We start from the raw sequence: 22,807 nt of genomic DNA on the forward strand, positions 1-22,807 counted from the left end.
CTGAGGCAAGGTGGTGTAATCACCCTTTGCTTTAGATATAGTATACCTATATCTAAACCTAAAATGGACACATATACTCCTATAAGTCACTCCTATGGCAGGCCTTAACAATCCTGGAGGCAGAGTGCTTGGAATTATGTGAGATAGTGCTCTGGCATTAGCTGAGCCTGTCTGGAGCTTTCGGAACCAAGTCCTTTAGCTGTTTCCATGATAACGCTATACCATATACTCTTAAGTGCATTATATTCCTCAAGGTTATTGCTAACCTTGGCATAGCATTATCAAAACATGTCGAACCTCCCTGAAACAGAAGATGTAGATGGTGAGGAAGATGGGAACTCCTCTGATGGAGTGGTAGACCATGGCCAAGTTATAGTCAGTAGACTTACCAGGGCCAACTTAAGCCTACATGAGGATGGAACTGGGGGAGCCCCAAACCCATCCACAAGCAGGCCTAACCTTGGGAATAGACGAGTTAGGTCTCACTCCAGAGGTTCTAACAGATCTATTCACACCCATGTCTCTCAGGCATCTTCTCAGAGAGGGAGGACTTTCCCTCAGAGAAGAGAACATGAAGCAAAGATGAAGGAAGCAAATCTGAGGATCCAAAGGGAAGAACTTGCCCTTGCCAAAGAGAAACTTGCCTTTGCCAGAGAGCAGAACTTGAGTGGGTTAGAACCCACTGGGGCCAGCATTATCCCTAGAGATAAAGACAGGAGTTTTGATAATAGACACCTGAGTAAACTAGTGCCCTCCTATAAGGTAGGAGATGACATCCACAAATGGATGACTGCTTTGGAGAGGGCCTGCACTGTACAGCAGGTACCCCAGAGTCAGTGGGCAGCTATTTTGTGGCTCTCCTTTGAAGGTAAAGGTAGAGATAGAGCTGAGGATGCTAATGATTACCAAGTCCTGAAAAATGCACTGATTGATGGGTTTGGCTTAACAACTGAACAGTACAGATTGATGTTCAGAGACACCCAGAAAACTCAGTCTCAGGATTGGACTGACTTTGTTGATTGTGCCACTAAGGCTTTGGAAGGCTGGTTACTGGGAAGTAAAGTTACTGATTACACAGGATTGTATAATCTAATTATGAGAGAGCAAATCCTAAATAATTGTCAGAACCAGTTGTTGCGTCAGCACCTTATTGACTCAGATCTGACCTCTCCCCAAGAATTGGGAAAGAAGGCAGACAGATGGGTCAGGACAAGGGTCAAGCATCAGAACCAGAACCAGGGTGGTGGCCAGAAGAAAGCAGACCAGAAGGGTAATAATGAGAACAAACAAAATTACCAGAAGTCTTCAACAGGGCACCAACAATCTAAGGAGGGTGGGTCCCAGAATTCCCAAAAGAAGAAGACTGATGTTCCAAGAAAACCATGGTGCCAATACTGTAAAAGTAAGACTCACTGGTTTAGTGAGTGCACCAAGAAAGGCACAGCTCCTACCACTACTGCCCCTAAGGCACCTGCACCCCCTAGTACAGTTAGTAGTGGTAGTGCACCCCCCAAGGCTATAGTTGGGTTAACCCTGGGAACTGAGGTGGGTTCTTACTTAGTCAGAATACCTACTCAGGATGTTCTTGTTTGTAGTGGGGACATGGATATGACCCCTACTGTAAGTCCCAGTACTCTGGGCAAATACAGGCAAACGCCTTTAATCAATGGAAAGATGGCTCAGGCCTACAGGGACACTAAACTTTGTGGACCCTGAACAGGTAATACTAGGTTCAGACTACCTAGTGACCAATGCTAGCTACGTCACTGGCCTCAAAAGGGTTGTAGTTAGTTCAGACCTCCCAGTGGACTGTCTTTTGGGCAATGATTTGGAATCCTCCTTATGGTCAGAAGTGGAGTATAGGACTCGTGTGGAAATGTTAGGTTTGTCAGCACATGTCCTTGCTGTGACCAGGTCACAGGCCAAGAAATGCCCAGCTGAACAAGTGCTGGATCCTGGAACAATGGACCAGACACTACCCAAGAGAAAGAGCAGTAGGGTTAAGGCAGTGCCTTCCCCCCTGCCTCAAGGTAAGGATCAGCCCTCTCAGGAGGCTGACCCAAAGACCCCAGAAGGAACTGTCATAGAGGAGCTTGAATCTGATCAGGTTGAGTTTCTTGGGTCAGGGGGACCTTCCAGGGCAGACTTGAGGCAGGCACAGTTAGACTTTTCCTCTCTTGAACCCCTCAGACAGCAGGCTGCTGCTGAGGCTGCAGGGAATGCTACAGGTACCCACAAGGTGTACTGGGATGATGGACTCCCATACTCTGAGGCAGGAGACCCCAAGCCTGGTGCTACCAGGAGGCTGGTCATCCCCTTGTCTCTGAGAGGTTTCCTGCTTATCTTAGCATATGAAATTCCCTTTGCAGGTCACTTAGGCCAGAATAAGACTTGGGGCAGGCTTGTCCCTCACTTTCACTGGCCTCATATGTCTGAAGACACTAAAGAGTTTTATGGCTCATGTGTCACTTGCCAAGCCAGTGGCAAATCAGGTGGCACAACAAAGGCCCCCCCTTATACCACTACCTGTGGTGGGGGTACCCTTTGAAAGAGTGGGGATTGACATTGTTGGACCAATGTGTGAGAAGTTGGCCTGATATATGATGCTCACTAGCTCTAGTGATCACCTTGTATCAGTCCAAACAACCCTTATGGTGATTGGTTGTAAGTCAACCTTATAGACCAGCTATCCTAGTAGCGTGGACAAAAGCAGTCTTTAGGCTAAACTCTTTATGGTATGTGAAGCCAGCTGTTTTACCACATATAACCTTTGAAGACCAAATGAAAAGGACACCACACAGGTAGTTATGAAAATAAACAGATATTTATTAACTAACATACACCTCTGAGCTCTTTATGAGGTCAGAGGGCTAAGCACATGACAATACTTAAGGAAATACGAGTTCGCACAATATTTACAAGTGCGCCCTAGGGGCACTGCAAACCATATACTCAAAACAATGGAATGCGAGGAAGGAAAGTACTGTAAGGAGATCCAGAGGCTGGAGGATCGCTGGGACTACTCTACAAACTAGTTAAGTAAGGAGCAGGAGGCCCACCGGACTCGCGTGCAGAGTGGAAACTCTCACCCGGGATGCGTACCAACGTCTATGGATCGCACAGTTTAGAAAGTTATGAATTCCGGACGAACCCGGCTGGATGGAGGGAAAACAACAGTGGACCTGAACACTAGGATAGTGTACACAGGCTTCAGCACCTAGAAGCTTTAGTTACCTAACCCACAGGCTGCGGGTGCATAGGGCTGAAGTTGCGTTGACCCCGGTGATGCCTGAAACAAGGAGTTGCTGGCAGGCAGCCAGATGGAGGAGTCCGGCGGTTCCAAGGATGGAACTAGGAAGAAGAAGTCCTGAAAGGGAAGGGGAAAGAGTCTCGGTCACTAGCCAGTGACGGTGCTGGAACCAGGAGGGAACCAGATGCTGTCGCCGCAGTCAGGTGAAGGAAGGGTCGCTTCTCTCTGCAGCTGTGTGGGCCAGGAGCTGTTCTTCACGACCAGGCTGGAGGCACGAACTGTCCCACGTAGTCTGCTGCTGTTGGCGGTGTCGGATCGTCGATCTGGACAGTAGGCCTTGGCAAATGCAAGCCACGCGGTGGAGCAAAGATGGCGTCTGGTGCGGACCAGGAGGGTCCGGGGTGCTTCTCGTTCACAGGGAAGCAAGGGCCAGTCTGGGGGACCAGACTAGCAGTGTCGGATTCTTCGGGTCGTCGTCTCAGAGGTCACAGGCCAGCCGGCGAGTGACCAGACAACAGGAAGAGCAGCAACCAGGCAAAAGGGCCCCACACAGATCTCGTGGATGCTGGGGGGCTGGTCTTTGGTGCAGGAGCTGCGTCGGTGTAGAGCTTGTCAAACCCCAATGCACTCACTCGAGGATCCCTCGGCGGTCGTGCTGGAAGCGCTGTGCAGGTTTTCACAAGATGGCCGCCTCCACGTTGCTCGTCGCACCCACGGGTCCCAGCAGTGCTGTGGATGTGGGTAGAGGTCAGAGAGGTCTGGAGGTCCAGGTCTTGTGGAGCGGAGTAGTCGGATTCCGGGATGGAAGGACTTGCAGCAAACCGCACAGGAGCTTGATGGTGCCTGCGAAGCAGGATGGTCACTCCCTGACCATAGGGGAGATTCTTCAGTCTTCTGGATTCAGGAGGTCGAAGGTCAAGAGTTTCTTCGTGGAAGTAGTCAAGATTAATCTGATTTGGAATGGGGTCAGCTCCTACCTTTATCCGGCTGAAGGGGGCTGCACTACGACTAGGTCCCTCCTCTGGGTGGGACCAGGAAGGGGGGTGGTTAAACCCCCTTTCCTTTGTCCGGTCTGTCGCCAGCTCTGGGGCTGGAGTGCCCCAGGAACTGGTTCTGACCAGGGTATGCACAGGGCACCTTGTGTGCCCCAGGCATGTCTCATTCCTTTGAGCCCTGTCCTACCTAATACACAAAATACTGTCTGGGGTGGTGCTAGCACCTCCCAAGGCAGGAAGCTCTTTGTCCAAGCCTCCCTCGCTGGAAGGACTCCCAGCAGCAGGAGGTCAGACTTGTGTCTGTGGTGGCAGCATCCATTTTGTGATGCTGAGGCTCGAGTTAACTTTAACCGGGGTTCACGGTTACATACATGTCGTGTCCCTCTAGAAGGGTGGAATGCTAACCCCGTCGCCAGAATTGGCGAGGGGTTAGTATTCCAATTCGTATGACACCTTACTCGACATGTTTTGATAAAGCGATACCAAAGTTAGCAAATAACCGCGAGGATTATAATGCACTTAAGAGTATATGGTACGCGTTATCATGGAACAGCTATTAGGACTTGGTTTCGCAAGCTGCAAACGGGCTCAGCTCATGCCAGAGCACCATCTCACATAATTCCAAGCACTCTGTCTTCAGGATTGTTAAGGCTTGCCATAGGAGTGACTGACAGGAATATATGTGTCCATCTTAGGGTTAGATATAGAGATACTTTATCTAAAGCAAAGAGTGATTACACCACCTTGCCCCAGCTGTCGTGCAGCCAGTTGTGTCGGATTTGGATGGCCAGCCAGTGGTGGCATAATACATGCTTCAGCCCCTGGTAGGCCCTGGGTACACCTATGCCCTGGGTACCTAAGGTACACTGTACAGGGACTGATAAGGTGACTCAGTATCCAATTAGATATGTGCCTAAGGTACATGGAATCCATTTTACAGAGAGAGCAGGAGGCCTGCGGTCCTGAATAGCAGGGCCCCAGGTCAACTAAGTCGAAAAACCAGCAAAACACCAGGCAAAAAGTTGGGGGCAACCATAGTCAGATATCCACCTTCCTACACAATGGACCCCCCCAACAGCATCTGGGCACAGATTTATACTGGTGGTAGTGGATAATGCCACCAGGTATCCAGAAGCTATTCCCCTTAGGACCCCTACAGCTCCTGTTGTGGCCAGGGCCCTACTTGGAGTTTTCTCCAGAGTGGGGTTTCCTAAGGAGGTTGTCTCTGACAGAGGTGCAAACTTCATGTCAGGATACTTGACTGCAATGTGGAAGGAGTGTGGTGTAAATTACAAATTCACCACCCCCTATCATCCACAGTGCAATGGGCTTGTAGAAAGATTCAACAAGACCCTAAAAGGGATCATAAAAGTTTAGGCGAAGATGGGACATCCTTTTACCCTGCCTTCTGTTTGCTTACAGAGAGGTCCCACAGAAGGGGGTTGGTTACAGCCCTTTTGAGCTTCTATTTGGGCATCCTGTAAGAGGACCCCTATGTCTTGTGAAGGAAGGATGGGAGTTACCTCTCAAAAAGCCTAAACTAGACATAGTGGACTATGTTCTTGGTCTCCGCTCCAGGATGGCAGAGTACATGGAGAAGGCATCTAAAAACCTTGAGGCCAGCCAAGAACTTCAAAAAGCTTGGCATGACCAAAAGGCTGTCCTACTGTTTTCTAGCCTAGACAGAAGGTGTGGGTGTTGGAGCCAGTGGCCCCAACAGCTCTCCAAGACAAATGGTCTGGACTCCATACCATCATTGAGCAAAAGGGAGAGGTCACCTACCTGGTGGACCTTGGAACTCTCAGGAGCCCTCACAGAGTACTTCATGTGAATAGGCTCAAGGCATTTGTTGACAGGGCGGACATGGGCTTGCTCATGGCCACAGATGAGGGACAGGAGGAAGAGAGTGACCCTCTCCCAGACCTGCTCACTCAGAACCCTGATGATGGGTCAGTAGATGGTGTGGTCTTTTCTGACAGCCTCTCTTAGCATCAGCAAAAGGATTGCAAACAGGTTCTTCAATCCTTTAGACAAATGTTCTCTCTGACCCCCAGTCAGACAAACTGGTGCACCCATGAGGTGGACACTGGTGACAGTCTGCCTATAAATAGTAAAATCTACAGGCAACCTGACCACGTCAGGGACTGCCTAAAGAAAGAAGTACAAAAGATGTTGGAGTTGGGAGTCATTGAACCCTCAGAGAGCCCTTGTGTAGTCCTGTAGTTCTAGTGCCAAAACATCACACCCAGGATGGTAAGAGAGAGATGAGGTTTTGTGTAGACTACAGGGGTCTCAATGCTGTCACTATGACAGATGCCCATCCAATACCAAGAGCAGATGAACTCCTAGATAAATTGGCTTCTGCCAAATTCTTGAGTACATTCGACCTGGTTATTGGCAGATCAGGTTAGCTGAGGATGCCAAAGCCAAAACAGCATTTTCTACCCCAGGAGGTCATTATCAATTTGTGGTGATGCCCTTTGGTTTGAAAAATGCACCTGCCACTTTTCAAAGGTTGGTGAACCAAGTTCTGACTGGGTTGGATGACTTGTGCAGCATATCTAGATGATATTGCTGTCTTTAGCTCCACCTGGGAGGATCACCTGATTCACCTGAGGAAAGTTTTGGAGGCCCTGCAAAAGGCAGGCCTCACTATCAAGGCTACTAAGTGCCAGATAGGGCAGAGTCAGGTTGTGTACCTGGGCCACCTTGTAGGTGGAGGCCAAGTTCAACCATTGGAGAGCAAGATACAGGCCATAAAGGACTGGGCTCCTCCAACCACCCAGACACAGGTCTAAGCTTTCTTGGGCCTGTCTGGTTACTACAGGACATTTGTCAGAAATTATGGGACAATTGTGACCCCTCTTAATGACCTGACGAGTAAGAAAATGCCAAAGAAAGTTCAGGGGACTGTTAGCTGTCAAAAGGCATTCGATGACCTAAAGCAGGCCATGTGCACTGCACCTATTCTCAAGAGTCCAGACTACTCCAAAACTTTCATTTAACCAACAGATTCTTCTGAGTTGGGTGTGGGAGCTGTTCTATCTCAACTGAATAATGATGGCCATGACCAACCCATTGCATTTAGAAGCAGAAAGCTGACCCCTAGAGAGAAACGTTGGTCAGCTATTGAGAGGGAGGCATTTGCTGTGGTTTGGGCCCTGAAGAAGTTGAGGCCATACTTATTTGGAACTCACTTGAAGATTCAGACAGACCATAAGCTCCTCTTGTGGCTAAATCAAATGAAGGGTAAAAACCCCAAACTTCTTAGGTGGTCCATTTCCCTACAGAGGATGGACTTTACAGTGTAGCACAGACCAGGGACTGACCATGGAAATGCAGATGGTCTCTCCAGGTATTTCCACTTAGAACAAGAAGACTCACCTGGTCAAGGTTAGTTTAATGTCCCTAAGTTTGGGGGGGGGGGGGGGGGGAAGTAGGAGAGTAGGGTCTGCAATCCTATGGTCACCCCAGATTTTTGCTTTTTGCTTCACTGGTTTACGACTTTCCCTGGCTGTGGGCCTGCTAATCAGACCTACAGCCTAGCTGTTCTCTCTCTAAATTGTCATCCATGTACTTTAGGTGCATTTACCAATTGGTATTGGGTCACTCTTGTAAGTCCTTGTACAGTGTACCATAGGTACCCAGGGCATAAGTGAACCCAAGGCCTACCAGGGGATGCAGCATGTATTATGCCACCCCTGGCTGGCCATCCAAATCTGACACAACTGGCTGATCAATCAGCTGGGGCAAGGTGGTGTAATCACCCTTTGCTTTAGATATAGTATACCTATATCTAAACCTAAAATGGACACATATACTCCTATAAGTCACTCCTATGGCAGGCCTTAACAATCCTGGACGCAGAGTGCTTGGAATTATGTGAGATAGTGCTCTGGCATTAGCTGAGCCTGTCTGCAGCTTTCGGAACCAAGTCCTTTAGCTGTTTCCATGATAACGCTATACCATATACTCTTAAGTGCATTATAATCCTCGCGGTTATTGCTAACTTTTGCATAGAATTATCAAAACATGTTGAGTAAGGTGTCATACGAATTGGAATACTACCCCTTTGCCAATTCTGGCAACGGGGGTAGCATTCCACCCTTTTAGAGGGACACGACATGTATGTAATTGTGAACCCCGGTTAAAGTTAACTCGAGCCTCAGCATCACAAAATGGATGCTGCCACCACAGACACAAGTCTGACCTCCTGCTGCTGGGAGTCCTTCCAGCGAGGGAGGCCTGGACATAGGGTTTCCTGCCTTGGGAGGTGCTAGCACCACCCCAGACAGGATTTTGTGTATTGGGTAGGACAGGCCTGAAAGGAATGAGACATGCCTGGGGCACACAAGGTGTCCCTGTGCATACACCGGTTCAAACCAGTTGCTGGGGCACTGCAGCCCCAGCTCTGGCGCGAAACCGGACAAAGGATAGGGGGTGTAACCACCCCCCTTCCTGGTCCCACCCATACGAGGGACCTAGTGATAGTACAGCCCCCTTTAGGAGAATAAAGGTAGGAGCTGGTCCCATTCCAAATTAGATTAATCCTGATTTGAAACTCTACAAGAAGAAACTCTGGACTTCGACGTTCTGCTCCACAGAAGACTGAAGAAATCTCCCTTGTGGCCAAGGAGTGACCACCCTGCACAAGCAGGCACCATCAAGCGTTCCAGCGGTTTACTTTGTCGTCTTCCCTGGTGGATACAGACTTCAGAGCCCGACGAGATCCGAACTTCCAGACCTCTCCGACCTCAACTCACATCTGCAGCACAGCTGAGATCTGTGGGTGCGACGAGACACGTGGGACCGGCCATCTTGAAGAAACTGCACTTCGCTTCCAGCACGACTTCAGAGGCATCCTCGACGAAGTGCTTTGGGGATTTAGAAGCCGCAGCCCCGAGAAGCTCCTGCACAGATCAGCCCTCCAGCATCCACGAGATCTGCGTGGGGCCCTTTTGCTTGATTGCTGCTCGACGCGTTGTCTGGTCATTTGCCGGCAGGCTAGTGGCCTCCTAGAAGTCTAGACGAGGATCCTTGAAAACTACCCTGCTGGTCTGGTTGCTCCTGACTGGCCCTTGCTTCCCTGCAAAGGAGAAGCACCTCGGACCCTCCTGGTCCACAACTGACGCCTTTTCCACTCACCGCATGGGTTGCCTTTGCCAAGGCCTGTTGACGCCGAATCCGGAACCAACACCGCCGACAGCGAGAGCCTGCGTGGGACAGCTCGTGCCTCTATCCTGGTCGTCGAAGACACCTCCTGGTCCCCGTGGCTGCAGAGTCAAGCGTCCACTCTTCACCTGATCGCAACGACAGCATCTGGTTCCTTCCTAGTTCCACACCAGTCACTGGCTAGTGACTGAACATTGTCCCCTCTGCTTTCAGGTCTTCATCTTCCTTGATCCACCCTTGGATCACTCCGGACAGCTTCCTCCTGGTCGCCTGCAGCATCTTTCTTCAAGGCTCCATAGACTTCAACGCGGAAACCCGACACACTTTGACACCTATGCACCCGCAGCCCGTGGGTGAGGTAACAAGAGCATTTCGGTGCTCAAGGGTAGATTGACTCTCCTAGTGTCCAGATTTCCAGATGTTTTAGTCCTAACTAGTCGGAACTGTCTATTACTTACCTTTTCGTAATTTGTACTGTCCATTGACTTGGTTACGCATCTCGCCTGTGAGTTCACACTCTGCACACGCGTTCCGTGGGCCTCCTATTACTTACCTAAGGTTAGGGTAGTGTAGTCCCAGCGATCCTACAGCCTCTGGACAGCTTCATTCCTTCTATTGATTTCCTTATATCACTTGTTTAGAATATGGTTTCTCGTGCCCCTAGGGCACCATTGTAATTCGTGCAACTTAAACGTATTTTTCCTAAGAGTCTTGTCATGTGCTTAGCTCCTCTGATCTCATAAAGAGTTCAGAGGTGTTTGTTATTAATAAATATATTGTTTATTTTCATAACAACCTGTGTGGTGTCCTTTCACTTGGTATTCAAGGGGTTATATGTGGTAAAACAGCTGGCTTCACATGCCAAAAGAGTTTAGTCTAAGACTGCTTTGTCCATGCTACCATTAGGATAGCTGGTCTATAAGATTGACTTACAACCAATCACCATAAGGGTTGTTTGGACTGATACAAGGTGATCACTAGAACTAGTGAGCATCATATATCAGGCCAACTTCTCACAGTCCTGAACCCAGGAACAGAGACGCAGAGCCTCTCTGCAGAGACACTGTGACCCTACTCCTCCCTGTTTGTTGACATACCACATCGCGGTGGTATTGTCCGTCAGGACTTGAACCGACCGACCGTGAAAGAAAGGGAGGAAGGCCTTGAGAGCCAAACGTATCGCCCGCAATTCCAGAAGGTTGATGTGAAGCAACCTTTCCTCTGGAGACCAAAGACCCTTGACCTCCAGATCCCCCAGATGAGCACCCCAACATAGAGTGGATGCATCCGTTATCACCGTGGCCACAGCTGGAGGCAGATGAAAGGGCTTCCCTTGAGACAGGTTGCCTTCCACTCCCCACCAAGTCAGATCCTCTGCAGTTTCTCTGGAGATCCTCACAGACTCCCTGAGATCTCCGTTGTGTTGATACCACTGCCTGCGGAGGCACCACTGGACTGCCCTCATGTGCAAGCATGCATTGTTGACCAACAGAATGCAGGAAGCCATCAGACCGAGCAGGCGAAGGACCTTCACGACTGGAACGACCACTCCATTGAAAAATAAAGGAATCAATTCCTGTATGTCGATAATGCTTTGAAAAGGAGGGAATGCACGACACACAGTTGTATCCAGTACCGCACCTATGAACAGGTTGCGCTCGGAGGGCATCAGGTGAGATTTGGGTACATTTATCGAAAAACCCAACCTGTGTAACAACTGAGTTGTCTCTTGCAAATGATGGAGCACTATCCCTGGAGACTATGCTTTGATCAGCCAGTCGTCCAGAAAAAGGAATACCGGAATCCCTGACCTTCTGAGATGTGCAGCCACCACAGCCATCACCTTGGTGAAGGCTCGAGGCGCAGTAGTAAGACCAAACGGCAGGACCGCAAACTGGCAGTGTTGCGAGCCCACCGTAAAACGGAGATACTTCCTGTGCGACTTCAGGATTGGGATGTGAAAATACGTATCCTGCAAGTCGATTGACACCATCCAGTCCTCTTCCAGCAGCACCTGAAGAACCTGTGCAAGGGTCAGCATCTTGAACTTCTCCTGCTTCAGGTAAAGGTTCAAGATCCTGAGATCCAGGATTGGACGAAGTCTGCCATCCTTCTTGGGAAATACCGGGAGTAGCACCCCTGACCCCTTTCCTGCTCTGGAACCACCTCTATCGCATCCTTTCTGAACAGTACCTGTACCTCTTCCTGAAGGAACAACAAGTGGTCCTCCGAGCAAAAACCCTGGCAAGGAGGGTAATTGGGAGGGAGTTGCCGAAAGGGAAGAGCATACCCATTCTCTACGAGATTGAGAACCCAAAGATCTGATGTAACCAATTCCCAATCCCGTAGAAAATAAGTAAGCCGACCCTCTACAGGACCCACATGATCCGGAATGGCGGATCGAGGGCTCCTTTGCTGTTGTAGGTGGGGGGTGGGTATTAGAGGAGGAAGTGGAGGAGGAGGAGGCTTGACGTCCGCAAGGACGACCCCTTTGTCTACCCCTGTAGGACTTGTACAAAGGATTTTGTTGCTTCTGCTGGTTCTGATTATAGGTACGAAAAGTAGAACTTCCCAAACCCTTGTACTTCTTGGTGAAAGAGCCTCTAGTCTGCAGACCCAGAGATCTTGCTGTCGCTCTGCTATCTTTAAACCTTTCCAAGGCAGCATCAGCTTTCTTTCCGAAAAGGCATGTGCCATCAAAAGGCAAATCCATCAGAGCAGCCTGGAAATCAGCTAAAAACTCGGAAGTCTTTAACCACGCATCTCTTCTAGTGGCAATTGAAGACCCCATGATCATAGTCACTTAATCTGCCGTGTCCATACCACTGACGAGCTGCAGCTTGTGTGTCAGATATCACTTCACTAAAGTTCTTCCTATCCCCCTCAGGAAGCTTGGATGATAGCTGCTTCCTGTGTCCATCAAAGCATGAACATATCTGCCTAGCAGACAAGTAGCATTCGTGGATTTAAGGGCCATACTACTTGACGAAAACACCTTTTTCGCATTTTGATCTTGCTTTTTAGAGTCTTTAGCTCCAGGAACCTGGGGAAAAGCACCAGCCGATTTCTTTGAATAAGCAGCTTGGACCACCAAACTCTCAGGCAGAGGATGAATAGACAAGAATTCAGGATCTCCAGGTGCCACCCTACAGCGACTAGCAACTGCTTTTGACACCGCAGGAGCAGTAAGAGGCCACTTCCAGGCTTCCAATATAGGCTCAGTAAGTGCCTCATTAAATGGTAGAGTTGGCTCAACCACAGAGGACGGAGAATGGAGAACCTCCATAAGGATGTTAGACTTGAACTCCACAGATGGTAAAGTCAAATTTAAGAGTTCTGCAGCTTTCTTAATTACCACATGGTAAGGAGCCACATCCTTTGAAGGTGTATCAGACAGCAGGTAACTCCCATTCGGGAGAAAGGTCCAAACCACTTGCATCCTGCAGCTCTTCGAAGTAATCCTCCTGATCCCTAAGTTCGCCTTCTTCAAAATCAGGTTCCTCATAATTTCTTTCCTCCATAAGGCGCTGCGCTCTACGCCTCCACCACTCCATCCGAACCGACGTCGTCGGATCCGGTAACGACTCCGACGAAGTCGGGGCCGGCGTCGAATGAGGAGCTGGAGCCGTCTTAGAATGAGAAGCTGGAACCGGCGTCGAACCTCCATCTTGATCCCGAGGTCGCTCCGGCGCTGACGACGCCGTGTACGGACTCGATGACCTCGGTGGAGCCGAGCTATGCCACGGTGGAATCGGCGCCGGCATAAACTGCAAGAAAGGCGCCGGAGCATAAGCTTGAGGCACTCCCAGATTAAAAGACAATGGATCCCATGGGACCAGCCGGTGCACCGGAGGGGTACATTGCCCTCGCATATACGCCATACATGGCGTTTAGAAAATGCAAAGGGTCCTGACCTCGACCAGGAAACTGAGGGTACGAACCCACTGGTTGCTCCTGAGGAGGCTGTACCGGATTCGACTCCTCTTGTTCCTCGGGTTGGTGAACCGGAGTCGCCGAAACCTGAGGAGCTTCAACTTCCTCTTCTTCATGCACCGAAGACTGGTATGGATCCGGAGACTGATTCGATTCCGGATTCGGTGTCGGCTCCCGAGACTGTAAAGGCGAGGCCTCACCTTCAGGCTTACGAGCTGGAGGGGGATATATCATGCTCTTATGAGGTCTTCGAGATGAAGACGTCTTTTTCGAGTCCGACTCCCTGCCTGAATGGTGTCTCGAACTGTGCTTCTTCCTCTTATGTTTCTTCTTCGAGGAACCCAAAGCATGCCCCGAAGCAGACTTCGAAGCCGACTCCGACCGAGACCTCGACCTCATCTTCGACCTCGATCGTCTTGATCTTGACCTCGAAGTCCTATTGGCATCCTTACCCTTAAATTTGGCAAGAAGGAGCTTCACCTCCCGTTCTCGAAGAGCCTTTGGATTCATCTTCGAACAGGAACGACAACCCTTGACATCATGATCCGAGCCCAGACACCACAAACAGTCACCATGTGGATCAGTAATGGACATCATCCTGGAACACGAGTCGCATGGCTTAAATCCCGTCTTCTTCGATGACATCTTCAACGGAAGACAGCACTCCAACAGATACAGAATAAAAGTTTACAATAGTAACAAAGTTACTAACCACACAATAGAAGATCCCAAGAAACCGTTAGCGTCTACGACGCGGAAAAAAGGGAACTGATGTCATCACGCCGACGTAGGCCTAATAAGGGGTAGGTGACGTCAGTCGGAGTCGTGCGCGATGCCGTGCACCTATGACGTCGTCCACGCTGGTGTGCTGCAAAAGAATTTTCCGAACGTTGCTGACGCAGGGGGATATTCACAAGGTGAGGAATCCACTGGCAGATGTATCTATCAGAAACACATTGTATTCTTCCGATGAAGGGGAGCCGATGTGAAGGAGTCCGGTGTGACTTCTATCAGAAGCCAAAGAGTGAGAAGAATGTTTCACCCTTTTTCCTCCCTCAAAGTCTCTTCAGTTGGAAGAAATCTGTATACACAGGTAAAACCACAGACATTTCACCATACATGACAGAGTCATGATGGAAAGACTTTGGCAGATGGAACAGTGGTCCAAAGTAAAGTGTGTGTACGGCAGATATAAATAAACTAGTGATGAATATACATTACATTGTTTGCATTTCCTTATGAAAATCTTCAGTTGATTCAGCCATGGTGTGTATATAAAAAAATGAGGAGGATTTTGCAGAATCCATGGCCCCAGACCCATAGAAACTTTGCTTTAGAGACATACATTACGTGCGGACTACAAAAGATTATGAATGATGCGCTATTGTTTTGATATTGCTGTTTGTAAACTGCCTTGCAAATCATGTGCCAAATATTCCCAACCTGATGATGGGGCACATTCAAAAGGATGTTAATCAATAAAAGATACAATACTAAAATGCTAAAAATATATAATTTGAAAATGAAAGCCACTACCACATAAGCATAACGTTACAATTTTGGGAGTGAAAGACAATCCAGAACAAAGTGTGGAACGTTGACAATGCCAACTAAGTTCAAGCTGGATTATAGGCTATGTATTACCTTTCTTTGATACATTGGTTTCTCACATTACCAACAGGGTGAACAAATTATTCAAAATTAGACTTTTGAAATGTCTATCTCAATGATACAATGTAGCAGTGCAAGCGAATTTCCAAGCATTAAATATATCTGCGTTGAAGGTACATTATTATACTGTCATAAAATAATGATACAAATAGTGAGTTTTATAAAGCACTTGGTTACACCATACTGTAATAAAATAGGTGTCGTTGCCAGACTGCTGACATTTTTAAACTTATGTACCTGCAATTAATCAAAAGCCCTTGTGAGTCCGACTTTTAAATTCATCTTGGCAAACAATGCATTTCAAATTGTTTTAATAAGTATATTTACCCAGCTTTATGTGAACCTTGTCTGTGGGGATGATCGCTTGCGGATACTGGTTGGTTGTTGGTGGTGGAGTAAGCCCAGTGTTGGAGGGAGATGCATCTCGAGGGTAACACACTGCCTCAATTAGGTTTAATTGTCCATTCCTCTTTACCTTATGACCAAGACCATAAACTAGGACTCGGGCCCAAGGAGCCTTGTAAAGGGAAGAACTAGGAGACAAAAATTGATATTGTGACTTTAGTTAGCACAATTGTTAAACTTTAATACAGAAACTCTTCCAAAAACTATGTTGAAATGCTTCAGAAAGAGATAGGTATAAATCAAAGAGCATAAAACACACACTGTTACTAAATGTAGTCACTCGGGTAGGCCCACAACCTAGGCTCCAACAAGTTATTGAGCCTTAAACTCTATACCAAAACAATGGAAAGTATGCAAAGAGACTGTAGTTATACCAAATGATTTTTACCTTTCATCGCCTGAGGTTCAGTCAACACAGACTGCTACTTATTATTGGAACACATGTCACCTAGAGGTGAGCTGGCATTGCATATGGGCTGTGACTGTATGGATCATAATGGTAAGTTCACCTTAAATTGTCTTAAGGCTACTTCACTTTTTCAGCTTTTTGTGAATGTTTACCAATAAAAGAAGAACCTTTGCCTTTCCAGCACCTTCAGGCATGGTACTATAATATTTATCTGGAAGTTCAAGATCTAAAATCTTCTTCCCCAAAGACCTTTCGCAATAGCAGTTCTTTTGGTGAAACTGCAAGAGTGGTACATCTTGGGAGTAAAGAATATGATACTGTTTTCTGATCTGAAAAATCGGGAGTGGTATGGAGCCCACTGAGGTCAAAAATGACATCACTGATCATTGAGTGGCTTGTTGCCATCGAACAGGAAAAGAAAAACACTAGAAAACATCCTGCCTATCATTCTGGTTGCCTCCACATGGAAGACACTAGGAAAATTTAGAAACTAAGAGATAATTCTGGGCTCAGAGCTGTGCGCATGCGACTGCATGTAAAGTAGAAGTTACTTACCTTCGGTAACTATGTATCTGGAAGAGACAATTCTACTCGTAGATACCTTAACGAACAATTATCCCCAGGCGTGAGACTTGACCCAGAATCCTTTTTTGCCACAGCATCCTTGTGTGCAGGGGGAACAGCATCACGCGACTCTGCCAAGGCGTTGTCCGCGTACGTGACACCAACGAGGTCACAAATGTCCCACCCCGGCACACCATTGTCAGTTTTCTTTCAAGACCTTTTCAGCGCCACAACGCGGGGCCACCAGACAAAACTGTGGAAGCATGGGAACAGTGTGTGAAACAGCAGAAGAATAAAAAGAGGAAAATGGAATGATACAAACAACACCATAAGGAACAGTGCCAACACTGTGGTACCCAAAGGCAGGGAAAGAAGAGAAAACAGAGCACAGCCCTGAGCAGCCACCCTACCAGCACGTAGACAGTCCCCCTCGATGCAAGGAACATATGTAAAATGTCATGACAACATGTAGCAGGAGTAGAACCCCAACCAAGAACACAAGGGGAACCAGTTCCAAGACAAACAGGGAATGACAAACCTTCAAGGGAAACCCAGCACAGAGTATGACAAACCCCCAAAGGAACACGACTAGGCACAGCCAGTTGACTCCAATCCATAGAGCAGCAGAGGGGCCAGGACCCTTAGCAACAAGAGGGAGAGGAGGGACAAGAGTAAAGGCAAGCCTCAACCCCGGAACAACCAGAGCAGAGGGGCACAGGAGTACCGATAGACCCATCCTCCAAGTGCCAAATAGGAGGAGAAGAACAAGAAACAAGACTAATCATCCTGTCAAAAGGACGAAGAATGCACTCACAGAAGACATAGCCACCCACTGGGAGGCGAGTGCAGAAGCCAATGGTCCTCGCAGAACGGGGAGGAAGGGCAGGCCGTTAAGGAATCTGCGGCTAGAATCGTCTCTACCAGATACATCGTTAGCGAAGGTAAGTAATTCGTACATCTGATAGAGACTACTAGCCGCAGATTCCTTAATGTAGAATAGATACCCTAGCCATACCCACGGGAAAGGTGGGTCCGCGAAGAACTCCACCAGCCTGGACATAACAGAGAGCCCCACAGGGAACCAGTACAACAGACAGGGCGAGGAGCCCCACCCTCCCAGGCAAGGGGAACCCTCTCAAGCAGAACACCACCGACCCCAAGAGGGGCGTGGGAAGTAGAAAAGAAGAAGAAGAAGAAGAAGCCCATTCACACTCAACAGAGGAACCAAGGGCAAGGCCGAAGCACCCCACGCCCTACAAGGCCACACAACCCTCATCCAATGTCAGGACAAGGAAGAATAACATCCTAGAGGGCCCAAGAAGACGAGGGAAAAGAAGACGAGCCCACCACAGTTGGAAGGCAACAGACCAAACAGAAAAGCGCTGACAGCAATAAGGTAGTCGGAAGCAGGAAGGATAGCCCAGACCCCCCCCCGGGCAGGCGACGCCTGAAAGAAGGCGGAGCACAAAACCATCTCAGCCCCCAGGACAGAAAGCAGGAGGAAGGTGAAGAGGAGCCTGGACACACCTTAGTGAGGACCGGGCACACGACTCAAGAGGCTGAACCCGAGCCACAACGCCAGGCCGCAGGCAGTAGGTCAGACAAGGCGAACCCCACTACGACCCTGGAGGAGGACTCCCCTGAGCACCACCAAAGCATGCAAATCCAGCAAGAGAGTTGCATCTGCAACATACATAAACACCAGGGAGAGCAGAGGCCCGAAGGCGACCACAACCCCCTAGCACATCTCAAGCTATATAATAGCTACCACTACCGCACATAGGGTACGCTAAGTCCCAAGACATGGGAACCCTCTTAGGAAGAAACTTCAGCAGCACAGAAAAAAACGAAAGAGCCGCTGGGAAAAAAACCCGCAGAAGCTTATCAAGCAGCAAAAGGGAAAACAGGAGGCCTAATCTCAGGGCCAATCTGCGCAGATAACTCAAGCAAAAAACACACACAGGCAACAAGGGCCGTCCAGCAGCCAACAAGCCACAGTCTCAGCAAGGAGGACTCGAGTGGCCATAAAACACACAGCACACCATGGGCGACTCGCCAAAAGGGAGGTCCAAGAACCAGATCAACTCACCAGTCAATGAGGGGGGAGGAGGCGGAGGAGGAGGACGAAGCCCTGCCAAGAACCTCTGGATGGCGGGCCTACCGGGACGGTGGAGGCAACAGTGGTGGCAGGGAGGGTAAAGCAGTCCGTAAAAGTGGACTGGAGGCAGAGGGGTAGAGGGAAAGACACGCTGGAACATGTGGCGCTGGAAGGTGCTGGTGCAGGAGGTGTTGAGGCACCGGATCCCCTGAGGCGGGGCGCCCCAAGCCCTCGTCAGGGAAGAAAGGAGCGAACCCTCAAAGGGAAGCAATAATTCCATCCCACCAGAGCCCTGGTAGAGAACTTCCAAAAGGTGGTCCGCCGGGAAATGAGCAGCCGGGTCACCCATGCGCAGAATACCCACAGCCGTGGACACTGCGTGAGCGAAGGCTGTACCCGCCTCCGTAGGGCCCAGCGGTGGAGACAGCAGTTCCTCCGTGGGTGACGGTTGTAAACTAAGGCGGCCGTCCCCGAAGCCAAGCTGGGCGGGCAAAGGCCAGACCTGGAAGTTAGAAGGAGGAAACGAAGAGTGGGGAACCTGTCGCTCCTCCGGTGAACACCGCAGCCTTGGGAATGGCGGGGAGCTGCCCTTCAATAACGCCGGTGAAAAAGCAACCACGCGGCAGCCTGTCTCCAGGGAGGAGGACACCAGCAGTCACCCAACCTCTGGAGAAGAGGGAGCGTCTGAAGACAAATCCCCGACTTGACGCCTGTCCGGCACCGTAGAGTCCGCAGCCTGAGGCAGAACGTCATCACCATCCGGCGCCGAAGGAGACGTCGGACTGGGTTTCTCCTAGTCACACATGTCAGGTGCGCCACAAGCTTACCTCTGCTTGTGAAGCAATTCCGCAGAGACAACAAGAGCCACCGCCCCTGTACCCACCTGACCCTTGTGGACTGTGGTACCCAGCAGGGATGAGATGGACGCAGGGAAGGGACGCAGGGAAGGGAGCCAGGAAATAACGTAGAGGCTTGGTGTGGGTGTGGAGCTGGGGTAGACCGTGTCGTTAACTGGGGAGACAGAAAAAGACCTGATAAGGAAAAGCCAACACCTCCCTCTGCCCGCACAGACCCTAAACACACACAGAAAAGGACAAGCCTGTAGGGAACTCACCAGTGCTCTTGTTAACCTCTGAACTCCTTGAAGCTCCAAAGGAAAAACTGGTGAGGCACAAATCAATTATTACTGTACCACCGTGATGTGGTACGCCTTAATGATGAAGTACTCCAGGACGTCGCTCCTGCGTGGTGAGGTACTCCCAAGGCACAAGCAAACCATATGCAGCGCTCCTGCGCGTGGAAAAGGCAAAGAAAACCAAAAGCAAGGTTCACATCCAAGCTGACCCCTACTAGCGCTCCTGCGCGTAGCAAAGGTCGAGAAAAGCAAAGGCAAGAGAACACACAAGCGCTCCAGCGCGGTGTACTCGAAATGTCCCCTACTAGCGCTCCTGCACGTAGCAAAGGCAAGGAAATGTACAGGGAATGAGCAAGCGCTTCAGCGCGGCGAAGCAGGAACCAGAGTGCGCTCCTGCTCGGTGCGGGTCTTCCGCGATACATCTCCGGGCTCCTGAGAACAAACAGCGTATCCGGAAGCAGGAAGGAATCCGAAGCACTGAGCCGGCGGGAAACGCGATGTTTAAGCGTTTCCCCCGGAAGTGCTTCGGTGTGGAAGGTCGGCATCAAAAGACTGGACCGTGTCCCGACTTCCGCCCGGAAGTGAGTATCCGGCGTTCTGTGTGCGTTTCGGCCGGGAACGGCAAGTGCAGCGAACGTGACACACAGTGCCGGGGACCGGAGCTGAGCCGAAGTGACAAAGGGGCAGCCCAGGAACAGCACCGACTTGACCTCCGGCGAGGCAGCCGCCTGTGTAGAGGGACGAGAGCGCTGCCCGCGACGCGCGAGTGTCGGGGAGTCAGAAGAGCAATGTCGCTTCTTCGACTTCTTGTGCCTGGACTTACCTGAGGACTTGGAACCCGACGAGTGGCGTTGACTCGCCGAGCTGTGATGACTGTGGCCCCGCGACCGGTCCCCCGACCTCCTCCTGGACTGGGACCTTGAGTGGCGCGGGCCGACTGCCAGATCTCATGGCGCTTCTGGGACTGCTCCCACCTAGCCTTCGACGTCAAGGCCTGTTAGCCGGGGCACGACTTGTCATCGTGGTCGGCCCAAGGCAATAAAGGTACCGACGGTGGGGGTCGGTAACCGACATCATGCGGTTACAGTCGTCGCAGGGTTTGAACCAGGGCATCCCTATCGGCACCGGAGTCGAGAATCGACTAGAGAAGATCCATAAGAGATCGAAAAAATTCGTTAAAAATTGACTAGGGGGGGGAGGAGCCAAGATGGCGACCGGAGCGGACGTGTAAGCTCCCGGCTCCGCCAGTTCTTGCGCCCCGTCGACCTATCCTGCCTGCTATCCCGTTTGTTTTATCGGCTGCTCTGACGGGGGCGACGCGCTGATCTCGCCCATGTTTCTCCGGACCCTCGGCTCGACTGGACGGCTGAGTTACCCCGGTGCCGGTCCCGACGCCATTGCCCCAGCGCTCCTCGCTGCTTGATGCTGGACCTCGGCGGAGTGGGGGCGAGCAACTTACCAGTGGAACGCTACCACCCTGGCGAGAGCTGCTCTCCCTGGAACGTGGCTTTCAGCATTCCGGGTGCTGCGGAGTGCGGACCATCGTGTTTGCTAAGCGTCTGCCGGGAAGATTGCACGGCACTCCGGCTCTGTTGTCCTGTGTTGGACGGGGGCGTCTTGGCTCCATTGCGGGACTCGCCCGCACCTTGATGCTTGCACATTCGTCCACACCGCTTGGAGTTGCAGTCGTGGGCTCCTCACTGGCGACGCTCCTTACTGGTTGGTGGCGGTGGGGGACGAAGCGGAATCCTTGCTGTCCCGAGGTGCGGAGAAGACTGTCCGCCATTGCCCCTTGCCTCTGACGCCATGGCCGCGCCGGTGGCCGAATTGCCTGCACCTTCGGATATTGGGGGCGAGGGGGGCACACCGACGACCCTGTCCTACGGAGATGTCCTGTTTGCCCTACGTGACCTACGGGCGACGATACGGCGCGACTCCCGGGAGCTCTGGGATAAGCTCGACGACATCGCCCTGGACATGGCGCAGATTCGGAGGGACTGCACTCTGCGACACCTGGGCGCTCCCCTGACGGCTCCTGCAGAGGATATTGTGTTGCGGAATGTTTCAAGTGAGACTGTGTTCTGCCCTGCCACGCTTGGAGCTTACGGACAATCGCTTACTGACTCTGCCGGGGATACATTGTTTCCACACTCGGCTACTGTTCCAACACGGTCGCCGCTCACACCGGAGGCGGGACCGCAGGCTACTTCACTCCTGGCCCCCTTGCAGACTCGTGCATTTACACCTTTGCCTTTTCCCCTGCAGTGTTTGGTCTTTCGGAGTACTTTTGGGGCTCTCTGTATTGTGACCAAAGCGGTATTGGGTAGGTGGTGTCATCCATTTTGTGATTGTGGGTCTCCCCCCTCCTCTCTGCCTCCATCTTGTTCCTTTGTTGCTGAGGGGATCGACACTCGCAGAGGGTTGGGGGCTGCAGGGCATCCGAAATCGGGTCAGGGCTAACCTGCTTGCTTGCTGAATTGTTCTCCTACCTGTTGGGGGTCGGGTTCGAAATGCCGGGTGGGGGTGCATGTGCACCGCACGCAGAGTGTAAATTGAATTTATCGGCTGGTTGGGAGCTCTTGATTAGCGCTTGGCTTTCGCTTTTGGCGCCTCCTCAGTATTACTATATTCTCGTCCACGGTACAGTCGGAGCCTCAATTGGCTATCCTGAAACCTAGTGGGCCATCGGCCCTGTTGATTTTTTGGGGTGTCTGACTTGCCGATATTGATTACTGGGACGGGGGGTTGCCAGTGACGGGTGGCGTCCATTTTCACTCTTTGTCTTTGCTCTGTCCGAGGCGGCCATTTTAGTTGTAGCTTTGGCTGGGGCAGGGTTTTGGGTGGGTACCGTGGTGTACTGGTCGCTTGCGACTTAGATAGTATCAGGGGGGTCCGGGTTTTAACTTGTGTTGGCCTGCTTAATGTGCTTTGGGAACGCGGCGCCTTTTTGGCGTGCATCGCCGCCACAGCTCCTCGCATTTCTTCACTCCTCGTTCATCCTGATACCTTTGCCTGTGCGTTGGAGCTGCTCATGTCTTGTGTTGGTGCCCCTAGTCCCCTTAGCTTTTAACGGAGTGGAATTCGCTAATTGATGGGAGTCCGGGAGTTTTGGGATTGTATTGGCTCCTCCTCACCTCCTTCAGGGGGAGATCTGGGACTGCTTTTCCTTGCTCCC

At 50.6% G+C, this 22,807-nt stretch overlaps 1 protein-coding gene across 1 annotated transcript in view; it reads right to left on the minus strand.

Annotated features, from left to right (window-relative positions):
- HECTD4 (HECT domain E3 ubiquitin protein ligase 4) overlaps positions 1 to 22,807 on the minus strand; it is a 2,691,195-nt gene that overhangs the window by 832,812 nt on the left and 1,835,576 nt on the right. Inside the window, exon 62 of the mRNA XM_086943079.1 lies at positions 15,349 to 15,554. Within this exon, the coding sequence (XP_086799205.1) occupies positions 15,349 to 15,554 (206 nt within the window). The remainder of the gene's footprint in view (positions 1 to 15,348; positions 15,555 to 22,807) is intronic.

The sequence above is a fragment of the Lissotriton vulgaris genome, chromosome 11 (assembly GCF_964263255.1).
Source record: "Lissotriton vulgaris chromosome 11, aLisVul1.2, whole genome shotgun sequence".
Lineage (NCBI taxonomy): Eukaryota > Metazoa > Chordata > Amphibia > Caudata > Salamandridae > Lissotriton > Lissotriton vulgaris.